At 46.0% G+C, this 16,283-nt stretch overlaps 1 protein-coding gene across 4 annotated transcripts in view; it reads left to right on the top strand.

Moving 5' to 3' along the window:
- The window catches only part of DIXDC1 (DIX domain containing 1), a 309,778-nt gene that overhangs the window by 273,247 nt on the left and 20,248 nt on the right, over positions 1 to 16,283 (top strand). For 3 of the 4 annotated variants that reach the window (XM_063139351.1, XM_063139350.1, XM_063139352.1), the window contains 2 exons: positions 301 to 408; positions 13,097 to 13,209. In XM_063139351.1, coding sequence (XP_062995421.1) covers positions 301 to 408; positions 13,097 to 13,209 — 221 coding nt within the window. Of the gene's footprint in view, positions 1 to 300; positions 409 to 9,651; positions 10,340 to 13,096; positions 13,210 to 16,283 lie in introns of those variants that run through there. The other variant, XM_063139353.1, reaches the window with a different exon arrangement.

The following is a 16,283-nucleotide window of genomic DNA, read 5'->3' as shown; positions in this document are numbered from 1 at the left end:
CGGTTGCCACCGTTCCATTCTCCTGCAACCTTCACTTCCTGTAGCAGCTGCTATTTGAAGCCCAGATGGTATAACGGGGGAGGCCATGAGCAGTTTTTAAAGTTGCACACTTTAAAATTAATTACTATGTGCAAAAGAGTGGTGACCTTTAAAAAAACAAAACACAAAACTGGGTGAAATGATTGCTGTCCAAGTCCTGCAAATATGCTTCATTAGAATCAGCCTAGAATGAAGCCAAGGGGGGATTTGTCTTTATTTCACCCTGTTTGCGCTTACTCGTGATGCAATCTCTGTCTTCAGAGACAGCAGCCTGGATGAAGAGATTGAGCATCCGTACTGGAGTGTCCGAGCGCTGGTACAGCAATACGAGGGACAGCAAAGTGTGCCTTCGGAGTCCCACTCCTCCAGGTAATAGGTGTGCTACTTGCAGAGGCAAGGGACCCGCTGAGCTCACTGCTTATCCACCTCTATCCTTCGTAGAGGCCAGTGCTGAGCTAATTTTTTAAAAATATGCAAGGGTCTTTTCTGTGCACACTGTGAGCTGCATGGAATCTCCCATGTGATGTAGATTTTTGCTTCTTCATAATCTCTGCTTTGCTTTTTCTAGTCCTCATGAATATACATATATGTTTGAGAAAGATCACTGCTTTCAGAAGGCGCAGAAACAAAAGGATTCCTCACACAGTTGTCATGCTGTGGGGCTTCCAATGTTTTTCCCCATCTCCCATAGCTTTTAGCCCCTTTGCCCCTTCCTCTCTGATTCCCCAAGCCTCTTTGCCTTCCACCTCTCCAAACTTTGCTAGAAATAGCTCATAATCCCACCCCAAAAGACAGCAGACTGTTCAAATTATAGCAATCTTTATTCATAAGTGTTTACCAGTTTTCCTAGGATTCCTTCATATGATCACCATTCCTCCACTGAGACACAGATCAGACTCCACCCTACCCCCAAAATGCGTTCCCATAATTGCCCTGAAAACTCCTCCCCAGCGCTTTGTCTGTGGTTTCCATTGCTCTTTAGTCCCTGTTGAAATCCTTCTCACAATTGTACAATCAGAAAGTCTGCCCTCTCAACCCAGAATGTTGTGTGTTAATCAGTTTCCCTACATCTGCCAATTTGCATGCTATTTTCTGCTCACTAGGCTTTTTGCTACATGCCAAATCCAGGGTTCTATTACGTGCATTTTCTTTTTTTTTTTTTGGTGCAGAATTCACAGGGCACAGTAATAGATCAGCTCTTACAAGAGATTTCCTTCTCTCTGTGGGAGTCATGAGGAGGGGAAAGAACCTTTGATGCCCGGGTGGAGAAAGTCTGACGCCCTGTAGAGGGACCTTTCATGGCCCAGTTGGGTAGAAAAAGCTGATTAAAGAGACTGTTGCGAAAAAGGAAAATAAAAGGATGAGGGGAAAAGTGTGTGTGTATGTGTGTATGTGTGTGTGTGTGGTGGTGGGTGACTCCCTTTCTGTGACTGAAAGCAACTGGGCCGTAGCTGCTGTTCTTACTGCTACGATGCCCTCCTCCATATTGGTTTCTTCATTATCTTGTCCCCCTGCGATCCTCGAAGCCCACCCACCCCTCTGGATGTTCATGTTGACTCGGGTTCCACATGTAATTAATTTCTGAACAGCCCCCTGTTCCCCTCTCCTTTAACTCCTGTGTGAAGAAGAAATAAGAGTTCCCCATGGTCCCTGTAGCAGGCACTTTGCCTTGAAGCCTTGGAACTAGGGAGTGAAGTCCTCACATCTTGCTATAAATAGCCCTCCTAGCATGGACTCAGAGGACCTCGCAAGCTCACTGAGGTTTGAGCCAGGGCAGTAGTTGAGAGGGAGGCCCTGGGAAAGGGACTGTGCAGGATGTGGTGCTTGACCGTAATTACAGCTTGTTTTTATTTAGACCCCGCCTGACCAAGAAGGGTAAAGTGGGTGCCCTGTGGGCCTATGCAAGCGGGACAGCTGAATTCAGTCTTGGTTCCTCTCCTGGACTTATAGGGCTATGACTGTGAATGGAATAGTGCACGTCTGCGGCTCAGATGCACATCAGAGCTGTGTGTGACCCACCCAGTGGATGTGTGTTGCACACGGTGTCTGCACTCGGAAAGCAATCTCTCCACAGTGACTTCGCACTCTGCGCGGTTCCTAGCGGAAGAGTCAGAATCTGTATTCCAACCTCTGTTGGAAAGCAACCAGGATGATCAGGGGTCTGGAAACAAAGCCCTATGAAGAGAGACTGAAAGAACTGGGCCTGTTTAGCCTGGAGAAGAGAAGATGGAGGGGAGACATGAGAGCACTCTTCCAAGACTTAAAAGGTTGTCACACAGAGGAGGGCCAGGATCTCTTCTCGATCCTCCCAGAGTGCAGGACACGGAATAACGGGCTCAAGATAAAGGAAGCCAGATGCCAGCTGGACATCAGGAAAAACTTCCTGACTGTTAGAGCAGTACGCCAATGGAATCAGTGACCTAGGGAGGTTGTGGGCTCTCCCACACTAGAGGCCTTCAAGAGGCAGCTGGACAAGCATCTGTCAGGGATGCTTTAGGGTGGATTCCTGCATTAAGCAGGGGGTTGGACTCGATGGCCTTGTAGGCCCCTTCCAACTCTGCTATTCTATGATTCTATGATTCTCTTCCTCTTATTGTGGGCCTCTGGGAGTGGAGAGTGCAGCTTATGGGCTCTGATCCTGAGAGATAGCTGTAGTCCACAGAGCTTCCACATAGGTCGCAATGAGCATTGGGGAATAGAAAGAGTTAATAGAAAGAGTACATAGTTAAGAGAAATGGTGGGATAAGAAATGCTCATCATTTTTGCATGTCAGGTTCATTTACCTACATGCAAATGTAAAACGTCCACTGGTTTGAGTTGCAGCTCTCCTCCTTCTCTGTCAAGTACCATAAATACGGTATGGCCGGTTGGAAACCCATCCATGCAGCTATGCTATGTATGTATGTATGCATTTATTTATTTATTATTGCATTTATATCCCACCTTTTTCCCGGCAAGGAACCCAAGGTGGCGTACATAAACCCCCTCCTCTATCCTCACAACAATCCTGTGAGGTGGGTTGGGCTGAGAGTCTCCGACTGGCCCAAAGTCACCCAGTGGGTTTTCCATGGCCGAGTGGGGACTAGAACCTGAATCTCCCGACTCCCAGTCTGACACTCTAGCCACTACACCACCCTGGCTCTACATCACTGTATAGGCTTCTTAAATTATTTCAGAGCGCATGATGGGGCAGGTGATCCTCAGATATTGTCATAACAAGCCTCATTAAGCCCAGTAATAATAATAATAATAATAATAATAATAATAATAATAATAATAATAATTTGTATCCCGCCTTTTGCCCAATGTTGGGCCTTAAGGCGGCCTAATACGAGCTTCCAATAATTTAACTTAAAAAGGGGCTGGGGATAGGTGGCTAGATAGACAGGGAAGCTTTTATGACAGGCATTGAGGCCAGGCATGTTAGAGGGAAATCATATGGTGTCCTTTAAGGGGTTGAATCCTCAGGGAGTTATTCTAGTGGTCACTGCCACCATCAGCCAACGCAGGTACGCAGCTGCCATTCCTATAGAACAGTTCTTTAGTCCAGCCTTCTCCCCTAAGGCGATACCACTCACTCAACCCACCCACCCATGGAGATCAACTTGTGGGAAGATAAGTAGTAGAGCAGGGTTCCTCCTAGCCTACACACACACAAAAAAAACCCAGTGTGTTAAGGATCTGCCAGAGTTCTTCTGCCTTCCCTAGCAACTGTGCCTGCCCCTTGGTTTAGGGGATGTGGGGTAAGGAGAGACAGTGCCACCAAAAATATCCTCCGAAGGAGAATTAAAATGGAATTCCTGCTCATGTGAGCTCATTAAAAACTCCATGGCACATTTCACAAGAGTTAGGGTGATTGGCCCACAGAGCCATGGCCTGATTCCAGGGTGGGTAATTACAATTTACCTCCTGCAGTTCCCTCTGCCAGTCTAATTGGCAACAATTCCCCCCCCCCTTTCCTGATCTAAATTCTGCCATCGCGCTGGTAAGCAGCGGCTGAGAATTTCGCTAGCAAGCAACATGGTGATTCCACTATCCGGGAATGTTACAAAGTGCCTTTGGGATTTTTTTCATAGCAATATCGGTAGATTGGTAGATAATATGTTCATGCTTTTCACAGAACGTGGTGCTACCACATGTCTAAATTCACTCCATTGTTAGATATTAGTTCATCCCCCCCATGTCCTTCTCTCTAGAGCATCTGCTTGGTTGTGTCTTCTGTGCAGTTTTTGAATACTGAGGACACAAGGGAAAGGGTTCCACAAGAACTTCTTTAGTGTTTCATCAGCTTCCAGCCAGATGCACCTTGAAAGCTTCCACAGAAGGCAAGAAGCATAATAATAATAATAATAATAATAATAATAATAATAATAATAATAATAATAATAATATATTTATTACCCTCCTCTCCCTTTGGATCGAGGCGGGGAACAACATAAAATACAAAATACTATAAAATACATAAAACTGATTAAAACATATAAAAGCTAATACATTATTAAAATAACAGCCAGACATCTTAAAATTTGACTGGGTAGGCCCGCTGGAAGGGATCAATCTTTGTTGCTTTTTTATATTCAGAAAGACGATTGAGTTGGCGGATCTCTCCCTGCAGGCCATTCCACAGTCTGGGAGCGGCAGAAGAGAAGGTCCTCTGGGTAACAGTTGTTAATCTAGTTTTTGCTGGCTGAAGTAAATTCTTCCCAGAGGACCTGAGTGTGCGGGGCGGATTGTACAGGAAAAGGCGATCCCACAGGTGACCTGGACCCAAACCATGTAGGGTTTTAAAGGTAATAACCAACACATTATACATCACCCAGAAACTAATTGGCAGCCAGTGTAACGATTTTAAAACTGGTGTAATATGTTCACCCCTGGCTGCCATATTTTGCACTAGTTGAAGTTTCCGGGCTAGCCGCAAAGGTAGCCCTACGTAGAGTGCATTGCAGAAGACGAGCCTCGAAGTTACCAGCGCGTGCACTACCATCTTCGGTCTTCCCCCATTGGGTCTCCCCCCATTGTTAATTTGTTCCTAGTTTTCAATACAGGTATGAGCCTCATGTGGCGCAGGGTGGTAAGCGGCAGTTACTGCAGCCGAAACTCTCCTCACGGCCTGAGTTCGATCCCAGCGGAAGCTGGTTCTCAGGCAGCCGGCTCAGGTCGACTCAGCCTTCCATCCTTCTGAGATCGGTAAAATGAGTACCCAGCTAGCTGGGGGAAAGGTAACCACGACTGGGGAAAGCAATGGCAAACCACCCCGCTACAAAAGTCTGCCAAAAAAAGTCAGCGAAAGCAGGCGTCCCTCTAGGAGTCAGTAATGACTCAAGTGCTTTGCACGAGAATTCCTTTCTTTCCTTTCAATACAGGTGCTCTGTAGATGGAAGTTCCATGTTGTTACTGTAGTTAATCGTGATCGGCTATGTTGGGGTGGGCAACTTAAGGTCCCCCAAATGTTTTGGCTTACAACTCCTGCAACCCCTCACCACTGGCTATGCTGGCCTTAACATGGGAGTTGCTGGCCTAAACATTTTGAAGGCCATAAGTTGCTCACCCCTGGGCTATGTCCTCCAATTATTGTGGCAGTTCCAAAGTTCAGGAAGTTTCTTCCTATTGACTTACACCAAATTCCATGTCTGAGCATCTGTTAGGAGCCATGTAGTGATTGTGGTTAAGAAAGAACTGGGTGGTTTGACCATGTCATGTCACATCTTGCTTTGGCTCCGCAGACAAAATCTGTATGTATTGCAAAGAGGGACCAAAACTCCAACCATTTCCATTCTGGGTTTCGTATTGAGACATTACCCTTTCCTGGTGGTGTTAATGCTGTCTGAACTTCCCCATGATTCGTTTGCGCTTTGTTGACTCCCCCGTGCAGGCACATTGCTTCCTGTGCAGCTGTGCTCATAGCATCAGAAACTGGAGAAGACTCCAAAGATTTGACAGGTTTGATCCAGAGTGCAAATTTTCCAGAGTTTTCCTAATCCTACAGGGCTGAGAAGCAGACAGAAGGACTGACAGCCTGCTAGGAAATTGATTGGAGATTATGTCAAAATGGAGTAAAATGCTTTTTAATTAAACCCAGGGCTGCGCTGTGATGTGTAATTAGATTTCAATCATAATGTCTCGCGAATGGGAGATATTCTCCATCCGTTAAATGTGGATTTGTTTCTGGCTTTGTAACTATGTACAGACAAAGGGCAGAAATTGCATTGTGAAACGTAGCAAGACCCAAGAGAGGGTGAAAGCGGGAGAGATAAGGTCTCGGGACTGTGTCCACGTTATAGCAGGGGGAAACTGTTGTTTCTGTGTGCGGGCAGGGTGTGGGGGAAACAGCAAACATGCTATTCATTTCTCCAGAGTAGGGTCTGACGGAGACATCAGGTGTAGGCTACCCCACAGAATGGTTCTCTCTCCACCTCCACGCCGTGGCGTGTTATGTCTTTGGCTCCCAGCAATGCCAGATACGCAACTTGTTCTGTGTGAAAGGAGGCAGACAACAGAGCCCTTCCTTGACAAAGGCATCTGAAGCTGGGAACCAAACCCAGAGCCACTGCAGGCAGGCAGAATGCCCGTTTAAACTGCAGCAATAACTGCCAAGCGGGAAAGGATTTATCTTTCTCAGGCACCATCAGAAAGGAGGTGTGTGTACGTGTGTGTGTGTGTGTGTGTAAATATATATGGTTAGGGGAGCTAATGACTGCAGGATAGACACAGAATTTAAGTATAGTCAGCATCAAGACTGATTTGTGATGCCTCTAAACATGATGAAAGGTTTTTTTAAAAAAAATATATATCTAGGTCATATAGTCCAAGAACACTTACTGCAGATTAGTTACGCCTTAACACGCTTCTTTAACCATCCCGTCATATTTTCAATGAAATGGCAAAAGGATGGATTTTTCTCTCCCATGCTCTTTCAAACACATGCTTATAAGTGAAGGATGGTTTCTAATCTGGGTTAACACCTCTAGTTCTTCAGGATTAATACGGGACACCCAGGATGTCCCCGCACGTGACAGGGGAGAGGACACGGCTCAATGACAGAGATTCCTGTGCCCCATCTTTTCTGTCAATTTCCTTGCATGAACAGGGAGATGTGTAACTAGGGGCCCATCCACATGTCGTACTCAGGCCGCTTCCATCCACCCCCAGTGCACCCCGAAAACGATTGTGTAACTTGCCTGTAAAAGAGACGAGGAAGAGGCGTCCTTGCCGCCGCCGCCACCCACCTCCCTCCTTGCCGGCTGGGATGGAGAGCTCGGCGGAAGAAGGCGGGGTGGAGAGCTTCTTCCGCTCCCCACCCCTCCTTCTTCCGCCGAGCTCTCCGTCCCGGCTGGCGAGGAGGGAGTTGGGTGGCGGCACCAGCACCGGCAAGGACGCCTCTTCCTCGTCTCTTTTACAGGCAAGGTACACGATCGTTTTTGGGGTGCACTGGGGGCGGATGGAAGCGGCCTGAGTACGACATGTGGAATCCCCCTAGGACCCTGCTTTTCTGCATGTTTTGGCATAGGTCAGTTTGAGATATGACCCTTCAACACATATTTTCAGCTCATTTTTTCCAAACGTCTTATGTAAGAATACGGTAGTGTGAGGCTTATTACGATTTTGCTCATTTTTGTTTTAAACTGAAGCTTGAGCAACGTTGAGGTGCAGAAAATTTTGGAACTTTGGAAAAGTTCAAAGCTTGAGCTTTAATAGCTTTAATAGCAATTTAATTTCCTACGTGCTGAACAGGCATGGCGGCTCCTCTGCCAGTGGGATGAAGGACAGCTCTGCTCGGCCAATCAGTGTGGCGCGGAGGCAGGCCCCAGCCCAGCCACGTGGAGGGGGAAGGGGACGGAGGCACCAATTGGGGCGTGTGAGAGAGGGGCAGGGCTGTGCTGCATGCAGATTTCGGATGGATTCACTATTCATGAGCCATATTTGCATTATTCATGAGCCCCTCTGTGGTGAGGGGACTGAGGGCAAAAAAGTGGGAAAGGAGCAGTACTACTAGTCCCCATAGTGACATGGACTTCACACTACTTCAAATAACGTTATGATTCCACGTTCTCTTTAAGCCTGTTGTGGCTTCTATTGCTAGCATCTGATTAGCTGTCTAATACCTGTTGAATTCAATGGTGTTCTGGGCCTAGCCTGAGCAGACCTTCAAGTATACGGCATGTTTTTCTTGTTCCATTGACATGAAAGACGTCTCGTAACGTCTGTTGACAAGATAACTTCTCCCACTATAAAGTTTGGCTGCAGTTAGTGCAGGAGAAGACACACCCCGACGGCTTAGTTCAGGCACTATCAATGAGCTCTGTGGTGGTAAAGCTCTTCTATCAGGGCACATCTGTTTATAGGTAGCCTGCACAGAGTGCATGGAAGTGGTCATGTGGCCCAAACCCACCTTTTTCCTACATAACCCCGAGCTGAATTAAAAACAGCATTTGTGCACATTCAAAACTGCACGTGCCAAAGTCTTTCACACATGTGCGAGGAGTATAAGGCAGTTTAGATGAAACTCCTGCAAATTCTCTAAGATGTCGCGTTGTGCATAGAGCTTTGGGTTCCGTCCCCGTAGTCCTATTGGGCAGAAACAAAACATATTGGCGTGTGAGCATGTTTTGCACCCATTACACTAAAGTCCAAAGTGATTACACCACTGTGGCTGCAACTGTCTCACTATCCCTGGCCACCAAATACAAATGGCTTCTTATACAGTCTGTGGGGTTGCCTTGATGCCTGGCCTCCTGGGTACTCAAAATGTCTTTTGCATAGCTGTAAAATGTTTTTGTCTTGGTCCTGCCCAGGTGTGTACCTCTTTTCTGTGAGATCTTTGTACAGCTGTTGCCAATACTAACTGAGGAACAGGGTGTGACTGCCAAGCTCAAGTTATTTTATTTCTCTTAGCGCTGTGCCTCACTTTTCCCAGCTGTCAAACATGGACAGTGCCTCTGATTGTGATTCCGAACTCTCTGGTGGTTGCGAAATCCTTGGAGCCTATCCCATGGAAGGGGCTAGCAGCAAGACAAGCCCATGTGTGTTTCTGTATTGAATTTCTGTCCATGATTCGTCTGCTGTTTTGATCCCAAATATCATCCTGTCTTAAGAAGTGTTGTATTTATACTTGGTGCATGTTGCTGTTTTTACTAAAACGCGGAGAGGGGGAGATGCCTTTTGGATCCTGGTTGCCAAATGGAAATTTCTCCCGAAAGGAAATAAATCAACACCAGCAAATGAGTTACTCAAAGTCGGTTGGAAAAGACATGCCACCATTTTAATAGAGACTGAAATCTATTTTATATAGATGGACAGCCTCTGGGCCATTCCCCGACAGTGATATGGGCAGAGATCATATGCCTTGGACACACACACACACACACACACACAGAGCATATATTCATTACGGAGTGAGTGCATTCTTGATGTCACAATATCTGGGAGGAAAAACAAGATACTGCTAAGGAAAATCAGCAGACATGATTCATGGAGGAATTGCCCAAATAATGCTGCTCTTCCCAGGAGCATGAAGCATATCTCCCTCCTCTCCCTCCCTCTTTCCCCTCCCGGCCCCTCCCCTCTCAGCGACCATCCCTCTCCTCCACCCTGAGCTTAGACATCTCGGAGAATAGGTTTCTGCCTCACACAGCCCTAGTGACAGCAGGAGGGAGACGGAGCTGCAGAGAGCAAAGCGAGAGGCGGCACACACACACACACACACACACACACGGCTGACTGCTACATACTGTGTTTCAGAGACAGGATCCGAGGCTGGAGGAGCAGTTTCCGTGACTTGCTTTTGGGTCTCCTTAGTGGCTGTTGAGAAGCCGAATTGATCAGAATGGGATGAGAAACGAGGCTTGCCATCCAGACTGATACCCTTGCCGTTGAAAAGAATTTGAGCATACGTCAGACCAAAAATGCAACAGTGCAAAACAACCAACCACCCAACCGGCGACCGAGCAGAGCCGAAAAGCCAGGCGGCTGAATTTTTGGCCTCTGCCTCCTCCCCAAGGCACGCTCGAGGGCTGCAGATTTATCACCGACCCGCTCCTGCCAAGGAACCAGCGCTCTTCTCCCCGCCGCCCCCTTCTTCCTGCTGCGAATTTCTTGGCTCGCACGAGGGAGTCTGCCTGGCAAACATTTCTCTGTTAGTTTGACAGGAGACGGCCGTCCTTGGCGCAGAAATTCCGAGCACGTGAGGGGACGAGGCATGCCTGTGGACGGGACCTGTGGAAGACTGAGGCTCCTTAGGAGACTGGCCCTGTGAGGCCAAAGGTCAAAGGGGGATCATGGGAGGGAAGCAGGTCAAATGGTGAGCCACTGACTGTTGTCACTGTCATTTAATGGGGGTGGGTGGGGGTTAGAGGTCACTTGGGCAGGGGATGCTGCGGACTTACTTCTAGTGGTCCCTAATTAGCTGCTCATGTGGGTGATGTTTTCTTTTAGCTGAGGAACTAGGCAATGCTGGAAGGAATTATGCACCATAAATCCTGCTGGAATTGATTAAATTTTCCAGACCTAATTTCTCTGCATTTATAATGCTGGGTGACGAACTGGAATTTTTTTAAAAAGGAAATGGAATTCGAAGGCATCAAGTGCAGAGCCTGTCTTGGTAACTGATGCCAAGGCTGATGCCAAAGCTCTTAACTAGCAGGACAGGTGATGAATGGAGATGACCTTTGACCAGTGTTTTGGGCTCCAGGTACACTTCCTGACGTTGTGTCTCGCTTTCTTTTCCGGATGGTCTGATGACTGTCACTGGTAATCCATTGGCCAAAAAGCTGTAAGTAGAACCAGACTGGCACAATTTTCTCATGCGCTGCCAAACTACCTTGAAACTGAGCTGTGTCTGGAAGGTTGCTATTAAAATCCTGCTGTAGATGCATTTTGAAGTGTTCTTGAGCATCCTTTTCTCTGCTAATCGCAAGGTACTTTTTTTAAAGGAGGGGGCAGATCTCTTACATGACTGGGGAGAAGTGTTATTTTTGTAGGCCAACATTTGCAGATGTCCTCTGAAGTTTAGTACCAACATCATTTTGTTTCTCCTTTATCTTGTTTCTCCTTCTCTGTCTGATTGGGTTGCTGCTTTTTTAACTGTTCCTGTTCCTCTGCCTTTAATAGAAGCCTACTTGATGTGCAGATATTACTTTAAATCAAAAAAAGTTGGCTGTCCTACTGACCTGTATGACTATTTCTGTGTTACCCAATTAGACCAGGAAGTTATTTCCACGTTGATTCCACAGAATGAGAGATGTAGACTCTCGTAGATGTAGATATCTTGTTCTTAAGGAACCGAACCAAATCCGTTCTGTTTCCAACAGCAGCCAGCCAGGTGCCTCTGGATGCTTGCAAGCAGAACATGAAGGCAGTGGCATTGTCCTGTTGTTTGTAACTAGCATCTAATCTTCCGTTGTGTATTGCTGCTATGCATCCATGCTACTCTGTTGGTTGACCCTGAAGGAGCTTCTGGAGTTGGATAGAGGGAGTTTCTTGTGACTCAGCTGTGCTGTTTTGACATATCTGGCACCTATAAGCATGAAGCCTCCTAGCCCATATTGTAGGGGTGGCACAGCATAGTCCACACCAGTAGCCCTCCAAGGGACTGATGTACAAAACGCACAACTTTGTGTCTCTTGTTTTGTGCAGCTACTTCCTACATTTCGGACCTGGTCTTAGTGTGGGAACAGTGTGGAAACCTGTGTTCAAGATCTTGGATCATAGAATCATAGAACAGTAGAGTGGAAAGGGCCCTACAAGGCCATTGAGTCTAACCCCCTGCTCATTGCAGGAATCTACCTTAAAGCATACCTATCAGATGCTTGTCCAGCTGCCTCTTGAGCCTACCTGCAATAGAATAAGTGGAGAGAGTTGAATTCTTGAATTACGATACTCAAGAGGAATAAGGCTGGTAAAGTCTTGCCCTGTGGGACATGCTAATTACAGGTCATCTTCATCCCAAATTTATGAGATGCTTTGACATTATTAGTCTGGGGTGTGTGTGTGTGTGTGCATTTGCATGTGCATGCGTGCATACTGCATGGCCTTAGCTATTGCCATTCCAGCTGTGGGGCTCAACTCAAAAATGCTGGGAAATCAGGCAAGTGAGTTGGCAACCATCTTCTATTTTTGTTTTTAATCTATTCTGTTTTCTCCACTCTTTTTTCTTTTCCCTTTTGTTTGCTCTCTCTTTTGTTTCTCTCTCTCTGGGAAAATGATACATTAACTCTTGCTCACACTTGCAAGGAGAAATTCTTTGGGGACATGTTAAATGGGTCAGTGAGTCTCAGATGCCTTTTATTGTTGTCTGGGTGATGGATACTGGAAGAATTTGGAGGAGGGTGGAAAGAAAGTTCGACTGAACTGACTGGCACTTAAAAAAAGAAAAAGGAAAGGTTGAGTTCAAGAATGTAAAGCCAGATCATGAGTTGGTGTCTTTGTCCTCGTGGGAATTCACAATTTGCTAAAAATAATATATGTGACTTCTGGCTTCAGTTGCACATGGCCCTTAGAAACAAGGACCAAATGAGAAACAAGATACTGTGGGTAGCAACTTTCAACATCCAAGGAAAAAATGTTGCAGCAAAAAGTAATTGTAAGCAAACCCCCTGACATATCGTGTAGAATAAGCTCCTTGAATTTGGGGTGGCGGGGGGGAGATATGCTGGTCCATCTGAACCCCCACCCCATGTGTGTGTGTGTGTGTGTGTGTATTTATATTTATAAAAGTAGTTTCTCCAGTTGCACTTTGTTTAGCTGCCAGCATTTGGATACTTTTGGGTAGGGGTGGCAATAGAAGGGTGGTAGAATGGGAGATGCGTAGATTTGACTCGTGGAGTGCATTCCTTTGCAGTGGGGCTTGCAAAGGTGATGGATTATGCCCCATTATTAATGAGTGAAGAGATATTACCATGGTGGATTTCTCCCCCCCCCCCCCCGATTAACCTGGGATTGTATTTGGTGCAATTGAAGTTCTTGCAAAGTAACCTTATTTCACATCCAGAGAGGAAGGAATGATTCCGTTGCTGCAAGTTACTGAAAAGATTTGGTTGCCTTCTCTTTGCCCCCACAGCCTCACATCACCTAGCCCGATAAACAGTGCAAAGAGTGAGTCCAGTGCTACACCTTCAGAGGAGAAGGCAGGATTTGACATTGTTCGTGAAGAAGAAGTGGACACCAGAACAGGTAGGGGAGCGAACAGCCAACCAGCTAATGGTCCTAACTGAATGTGGGAGATTCACATCAGTCACTTGTGCTGCTACAGTCTTCTACTATTTGAGAATTTGCTCTGGTTCTGGGTCTTGGTTAGGGCTGAAGCGTTTAATAGAAGTATTTATAAAAATTGCGGATAGCAAGGACCATCTTAAATGTCACATTTCATCCCCACCTTCTCTTTTTCTTTCTCTTTCTGTCTCACACACATATACATAGATGCCTAGTATCGTCAGGCGTGCCATCTAAAAACAAGGAAAGTATGCTTCTTGCTTCCAAACTATTATTTCTACTTGTATACATACAATTAATCAACTAAGATTTCTTTGATCAGGTAACTGCCCTCCTCTTGGTACCTCAGTTCAGGGTAGGAGCCCTATTCTTGCCCCACAGCCAGGTGCAGGGGGCAGGGTATAAGGAGGGAGCACTGTACTGATTGAGAACTGTACATACCGTGCAGTAATGAAACATCTGTGCAATGCTAAGTAAGACAGGGGTGTTAAACATAGAGCCTGGACCCTGGGCGTCTTTTTTGGCCCTCCTGTTGATCCGTAAGTACCCTGCAGCACCTCTGCTGACCTTCACACAAATTATTGAACCATTTTCAGAGCTTGTAGCCATGACCAGTGATTCCCACTGTTTTTCATTGGGGGAGCCAACAATTTTGGAGTGGGGAAGAGGGGGAGAATGGTCCTAGGGTGGGGAATTTAGCTATTTGACTCACTCAGGTTTTAGCCGTTTGATCCAAACCCGCTCTTACCTGTCGCCTGGGGCCTTCCCTGAAGAAGACTCAAAGATGGGTTCTTGTCCATAATCTGGGATTACTGTCACTCACAGAAATACAGTATTTGAGATTTATAAGGGCCTTCTCCCACATGGCATTTTGCAAAGTGTAAAGCTAAGATGTTTTAAAGCCGGGGAGCCGTGACTGTATGCAGCTCCCCCTTGAATGCCTATATCTCTGCTTAAAATGTGGAATAGTCCTCAATATTTCTGAACCAAAAATATTTTTTTAAATGCCCGGGGTTAGTTTTAATGAGTAACCTGCGCTTTATCCAGTGAGCTCAGTTCAGCACAGCATATATGATTCTCTCTCTGCTCCTTTATCATCACAACTACCCAGTGAGATTAAACTGAGTAAAAGAGTGACAAGGGATTCACAACCGAGTGGAGTTTTGAAGCTGGTTCTCCATGGTCCTAGTCTGACACTCTAACCGCTGCACCACACTGCCTCTCAAAACTTTCTCACATTTGAAGTTCAGATTATCTGCATTGGCTAGAATATGCAGTTGATTTTGAAAACGTCTCTCTTCTGCTGTACAAAAATAAGATCCACCACGGATGCATTCCACATTTCAAAGCATCCTGACATATCCCTTTAGAAGCACCCTAGCTCCCAGTCGGCCCAGATATAAATTGCGCAGCTTTCTCCCAGATTCTAGGGCTAAACAAGGGATGGAACAGAAAACTGCAGCAAGGACTCCGTGCAGATGATGTGAATTTAGGGCAAAAACCCATCTGACTGTAAATCCCAACCCACAGCAACTGGGACACATCTGTAGCAGTCTCTGGGAGTCTTGTGTGGTTGATGCTATGAAAAGAAAAGAAAAAAGGTCCCAGAGAAGTCCCTTTTTATTATTCACAGTGCAGGGGCGGATGCTTTGTGCTTAGATCAAGCGGAGAGAGGGTGGAAACCCTCAAAACAAAAGTCTGAAATCCCCCTTCAGAGCGAGTCTGAATTTATAATGCACAGGAGCTCAAATGGAGCCTGGGAAAAGGAGGCTTGGGGTCTTTTGAGGCTTCCTCTCAGTCATTTGGAGTGGCTCTTGGACTGAACTTTGTTTGGGTTTATTTTTCCAATAATTACAAAAACAAACAATTATATGTAGAATTTCTATTAAGGTTTCGTGAACATTTAAAACACTTTACAACTTTATTATCTCAGTAACGCTTACAACAGTCCTCTAAGGTAAGCATTTTCTAGGTGTCTCCAGCCATTTAAAGTCACTGTGTAAGCTCACTTGGTGGCTCACTAAGTCTGTCTGGCCCTTCTGGGCTCTTCTGCAGCCCTGGTTCTGGCCTGAGGAGCTGTCCGCCCTCGACCCTAATCCTAACCTGAGGATTAACCTTAACCCTAATGTACCACTGAGACTTCCCTCCAGCCATTAAAAGTCAGTGTGCAGGCCACCCTAAAAATCAGTATCTTACAAAGGACTGTAGCCCTCTCAGTATACCAGATCCCCAGACACCCATCTGTCCCTACTTTGTTTCAAGCAGATATTATTCTCTCCAGAGAACTCATATATGGCTAGCATGGTTTGATTTCAGTGGTTAATCTGCTCAAATTCTTCAGCTATTAATTTCCATTTACATAGTACTGCTTAATTTACAGTTGTGATTGTATTTGGCCTCTCAATAACCCTGTGAGGAAGGCCACTATGATTACCATTTCGCAGGTGGGGACCTGAGGCTAAGAGAGACTTGCCCTGGAGAAGCAGAGCTTCACCCACGTTGAGCTGTCTAAGCTCTTGGCCATATTTGGGGATAGCAAACATTTACCTTATCTGTCTACCTTATCTATAATCCGAATAACATGGAGTGTTTACAGTCTGCATTAGATAGGCCAGACAAGGGTGGGAGGAGGGACACTGGGGGATAGATTCCAAAGTAAGAAGCTGTACAAATACAGACACCAGCATGCCAGAAAATGAAACAAGAGTGACTTGCAGATGAAAAATCTGAAGGAGAAGAAACCCAGCACAGCTGTTGGGCTTTGAGTAAATTGGCATATTTGGCAGTGGGACAGAGACTGTGTTATTGGGAATATGGCCTAAGCGCCTGGCGATTCCCAAATACAGTAGCTAGAGTGAGACAGTCATTCAGTTTAGGACAGTATGTCCACCTGAGATCTAACCTTTGCCTAGTTGAGTTTTACACCCTAGGATGTAGCATCCTGCTTGTGAACAAAAGGATGCAGTTTATAGAAAATTGTGATGACTCTTTCAAGTGCAGAGAAAACTGAAGTTGCATCAGTCCAGATTCGTTCA

This window comes from Elgaria multicarinata, chromosome 12, assembly GCF_023053635.1.
Source record: "Elgaria multicarinata webbii isolate HBS135686 ecotype San Diego chromosome 12, rElgMul1.1.pri, whole genome shotgun sequence".
NCBI lineage: Eukaryota > Metazoa > Chordata > Lepidosauria > Squamata > Anguidae > Elgaria > Elgaria multicarinata.
This window is presented reverse-complemented; position numbering and strand designations above follow the sequence as displayed.